General features: G+C 41.0%; 1 protein-coding gene across 1 annotated transcript in view; it reads right to left on the reverse strand.

Moving 5' to 3' along the window:
- The window catches only part of LOC112154927 (potassium voltage-gated channel subfamily H member 7), a gene marked incomplete at its 3' end in the record, with an annotated part of 45,144 nt that overhangs the window by 15,685 nt on the left and 24,598 nt on the right, over nucleotides 1-4,861 (reverse strand). Inside the window, 1 exon segment of the mRNA XM_024286190.2 lies at nucleotides 3,575-4,000. Coding sequence (XP_024141958.1) covers nucleotides 3,575-4,000 — 426 coding nt within the window.

A 4,861-nucleotide genomic window follows, 5' to 3' on the forward strand; every position in this document is an offset into this window, starting at 1 on the left:
ATTCCCAACTCGTTATATTTGGATGTATGGTTCAGCCCCCCTTCATGTCACTTTTTGACATTTTAGGTGCACCCAACCGGCCGGAAGGCCGCTTAGTACCGAGCCATAGACAAGGAAGAAATGCTAATTAGTGGTCCCCAACCCTCAGGATGTGGACCGATAGGTTGGGGACCCCTGATTTAATGGAACAGCCAGCAACTGTACCCGTCTGAGGGCACCTTAGTACTGGGCCACAGACAGGGAAAAAATGCAAATGGTAATCAGAGGTCCCAAACTCTCAGGACGTGGACTGGTAGGTTGGGGACCCCTGATTTAATGGGAACAGCCAGAAAGTCAGCACCGGTTTAATCCTCGTGATCTCTTATGGGGTCCAGATGACCCCACCCATATGTGTTCCCTCCCATGACAAAGGTGGACAAAAGTGGAACAGATTTTATGTCTGTCACAGACACAGTTGAAGCCAGCAGCTGTACCAGTCCGAGGGCACCTTGGTACCAGGCCACAGACAGTGAAAAGAGGCATACGCTAATCAGTGGTCCCCAACCCTCGGGTCGTAGACTGATAGGTTGGGAACCCCTGATTTAATTGGAACAGCCAGACCAGGCACTGCTCTGAGGGTCACAGACAAGTAAAGAGGGATCTGCTCATCCCCAAGTCATCAGATATTGATGTTTGGTTAAGGACCCCTCCGCATCTCTCTTTGGCAATTTGGGTGACCCAACTCATTGTTTTTTGACGTGCTGGCTGTTTGTAAAATCAAGAGTCCTCAACCCTTGGGACACGGTACCAGATAGGCACTGATCCTCGGGACGCGTCCAGTACCTCTACCCTAGCCCAGTCTGGTACCCCGTCTGGTACCGGCTCGGGGTCTGGTACCGCAGTTGCTTGGTTAGGGTATCGGTACGAATTTGGGTACTGGTGCGCCACAAATTGCGGTACTGGACTGCGTCCAGGTACCCTGTGACACCTTGCCATGATTTTATCGGAACAACTACTTGAGAACACCCAAAACGTCAAAAAGTGACACGGAGGGGTCCTTAACCAAACGTCAACATGTGACGACTTGGGAGTGAGAATGTGTTGGCTAATCAGGGGTCACCAACCCTTGGGACGCAAACCGGACCAATACCAGGTTCGGACCCTGGTACTGGATTGCATCCCATTACGGATACCCTAACCCAGTACTGGTTCCACATCCGTTACCGCGTCACAAAGGTTGGGGACCCGACAGCCAGCATGTCAAAAAATCGAGTTAGGGACACCCAGAACATCAAAAAGTGACGTGGGGGCCTGAACCATACGTACATGATGAGTTGAGAGTGAGAATGCAATGGAAGAACCATTAACGTTCCCCATAGATCCCCCATAGAAAATAGCTTACTTCCAACCTTACTGAATAAAGTAAGTTTAGTTGGCATATTTTTTGTTGACGCCGCCATATTGGAGCCAGGTGATGCCAGTCAGCAGTGATTGGTTCGATTAGGTCTGAGTCAAAATTTCTATGGCAACCACTCTCCCCAATCAGTAGTGAGCTCGTTGGTAGGCCACACCCCTTCTACTAGAACACGGGATAATTTGTCAATCAAACGTTTTGAACGTTTGACATTGCAGCACGAAGAGCTTATTGTCTGGTTTTTCATTGTTGCCTTTTCAGTTAATTTCTTGCAAATGACAGGAGTGCAAGAAGTAAGCTGCTTAGACCGGCTTTTAATCCCAACTTCTCAAATGATTGGGACTTGCCAAGTCTCCATTTCAGGAGCTCCTCTCAATAAGAGATGAGCACTTAAAACATGTTTAATTATTTTTTATAGCGTATCTAAAATATTGACGTGGCAAGGAGAGAAAAACGGTGAGCGAAAAAAAGAGAGGATGTGTGCTTTTTAGTGCAGACTAATGTAGACTTTTAGAACAAAAGAAAAAAAGAAAAACTGGACAAAAGAAGTGACACTGTTTAAACAAAATGCTTAATATATGTTTCCAAGGCTAATCTATCTTTTCTAATGTGCTGCCGTGCCCAACAATCTTTTTTTTTTTTTTGTTTTTAGATAAACTTGTCATTAAAAAACAAAAAAAGGCAAGTTAACAGTAGTTTTAACAACTAATAGGGTTTAAGAATCACTCTGATCATCTTATGATCTATTTTAAAAGCGTCACTGGTGGCCTATTAATAGAGATTATGCTGTTTTTAGCCAAAATCAATTAAATCTGTGTTGTTTTCTAGGACATAGTTTCTGCAGAGTAGCAGGAGTTCATTAAAAATTAATATCTGACTTGTTTTTGGAACCACCGCCATGGAGAAAGCCGCCCCCCTTCCTGTCGCTGAAAGCTTAGAGCAGAGAACTTGTTGCCAATTCAGCATTTTTTTTTGTTTTTTATAAATGAAAATTTGGGCTTAACTTTCTTCATATATTGCCTCCATCATCAGAAAAATGCCACAAGATAACGTTAAAAACACCAAAAAGACAATTTTCATCGAGGTGGGCATTTAAGTATTTTATGAAGAATTTATGTTTTGGTTAAAACTACTAAAATGGATATTTGTTGATGTGTTAGTGTTACATTTGAATTTGAAATCTTTATAAACTATTAAAAAAATGTCCATGCTTCTGCAAATTAATAATTTGATTTTTTTAAGAAAAAAATCCTAATACTGCACAATTTGTGCACTTTTTGCAACAAAACATAAAATAAAAACACAAAAAATTCTACCTCTCAAATCTGAAATAAGTCCTTTTGTTTTTGCTTCTATCAAACTTAATCCTCCCTGCGTGGTGCCTGCCTGCCTGCTTTGCCCAGAGCTTTCACAATAAATTTCCCTCTTTGGAGAGACAATAACATTCATGTCACATATATTACCTGCCTCAATCCAAAGGTTTGCTTGAGTGCTCGGAGGTTAAAATTGTCTTTTTAAGCTGCTAAATGAAATGAGCCTAGTGAGAATCATCTGCAGCCGACTATAATGCTCTCATTCTCTGAATGAAAATGAAGCTGAGTGGGTCTTGTTCGGTATATATTGTAAACATCAGCTTAGGAAGCTATAAATAGAAGTTATGAATCACCCTGTCTGTCATCAGAGCATGCCCAAGCCTATTTATAATCTGAAGCAAAAATAATCATTTAAAATAATTCAATCCAAATAAAATAAATAAAAAATGAGTCTGATTAGAAGTAGAAAATACACGATTTGTATCAGATATTTGATCTTTTTTTTGATTTGTTGTGATTTAGTGAACTTACTCAGCAGTGACAGCAGCCATGATGGGAAAGATGATTATGCTCTATAATCAGGAGATTTTCTGGTGTAATGGAGTGCCTACAAAGCACGATAAAGCCCTGAAGTGGATCCAGATCTTTAGGGGGAAAATCCTCGCACACAAACAAGCTGACAGGCCTGGCAGCCGGCCTGCCAATGGTCTTCTCACATCTACATCTAAGCTGAGCAAACAGTGCTGCGGCTCTGCTCTTCACATGGATGCATCATTTACAGCCGCTTGGTAAGCCCTCCAATTTTTTTCTTTTTTTTTTTGTTAATGGATAACCATTCAGAAAAAGAAAAAAAAAAGAAAAAACATACCTCGTCTGATCCGGAGCCAAAGATCAGAAGGTCAAATGGGATTGCGGCCACCATGTCTATGAGGAACCACCCTTTAAAATAATGGATGGCTATCTTAGCTGGGTGGCTGACCACCTCCTCATTCTGGTTGACATAAGTGGTCCTGAAGTTTATGAGGATGTCAATAATAAACATGATGTCCACCATTAAATCTACGACGTTAAGAGGGCTGCAGGAGTATCCGCATTCGCGCCTCTTCTGCTCCTCCTGGTCGTTCAGGAGAAATGCAGCAGAGTATGGCGTGAGGATGGCCGTGTAGATGACCAGCAGCAGGATCAGCCAATCCCAGACGGCTTTGAAGGGGCTGTAGTGGAGGATGGTGAACTTATCGATGCGAGGAGTCTGGAGTTTGTACTCCGGCAGCACGTCGGCTCCAAGAGAGAGGACCTGAAAAATAAAAATATATATATTTAATGTTTTACAGTGTATGTGTTTACTTCATGCTTTTTTAGCTGCAACTTTTTGCCAGGATCAAGTCTTTTCTATCAAAGTCAGGCTAGTTCAAAATGCAGGGACTAGAGTAATCAATGGTGCTACAAAGTTCCAGAATATAACCACAATCCTGCTCTCATTGCTGCCAGTTGAATATTTTATTTTTATTAAAACTCTTGTTTTTTTTCTTGCAGGTACTGCACCCTCTTACCTTGTTAGTTTGTTTAAAAATATCCCCCCCCAGAGTCCCTATTCTCTTTGCTACTGGTTCCAAGAACCAATTGTTTTTGCTGTGTTGGCTCCTAAATTCTGGAATAATTTGCCATCAGGTATTTGGTTCTTGGAGAGTTTTAAAGCTAAATTGTTCTACCACTACAGTGTCTTAGTATCTAAATAGCCAACCTTTTTTATGTTTTCAAATTCAGCTGTTTTTATCATTTTATCTACTGCAAATAAAAGAAGCACTGCTGCAAAAAAAATGTATATCATTGAAGCAAAAATAGAAGAAACTGCTGCAAATAAAAGAAATACTGCAGCAAGTAGTCGAGTATTTGCCCAAAGGTTAAGAAATCTTGTCATCTCTTCACAGAATCATTGTAAAATGCATGCTTTGTGTCATGTTTTGTTTTGTTTTTGTACTTCTAAAATTAAACCTGTTACTCACTGTGTGTATTTTGAAAGTACAAAGGACATTTTTCATTTTGAAACCCAGACTTGTTTCCCGTTTCTCCAGCTTTTTTCCGCGCCATCGACACGTCAACGGACTTAGTGAAGATGTAAGTGTTCAATGTCATTAATATTAAAATATTTGATCCC

This window comes from Oryzias melastigma, linkage group LG21 (assembly GCF_002922805.2).
Source record: "Oryzias melastigma strain HK-1 linkage group LG21, ASM292280v2, whole genome shotgun sequence".
In the NCBI taxonomy this organism is placed as follows: Eukaryota; Metazoa; Chordata; class Actinopteri; order Beloniformes; family Adrianichthyidae; genus Oryzias; species Oryzias melastigma.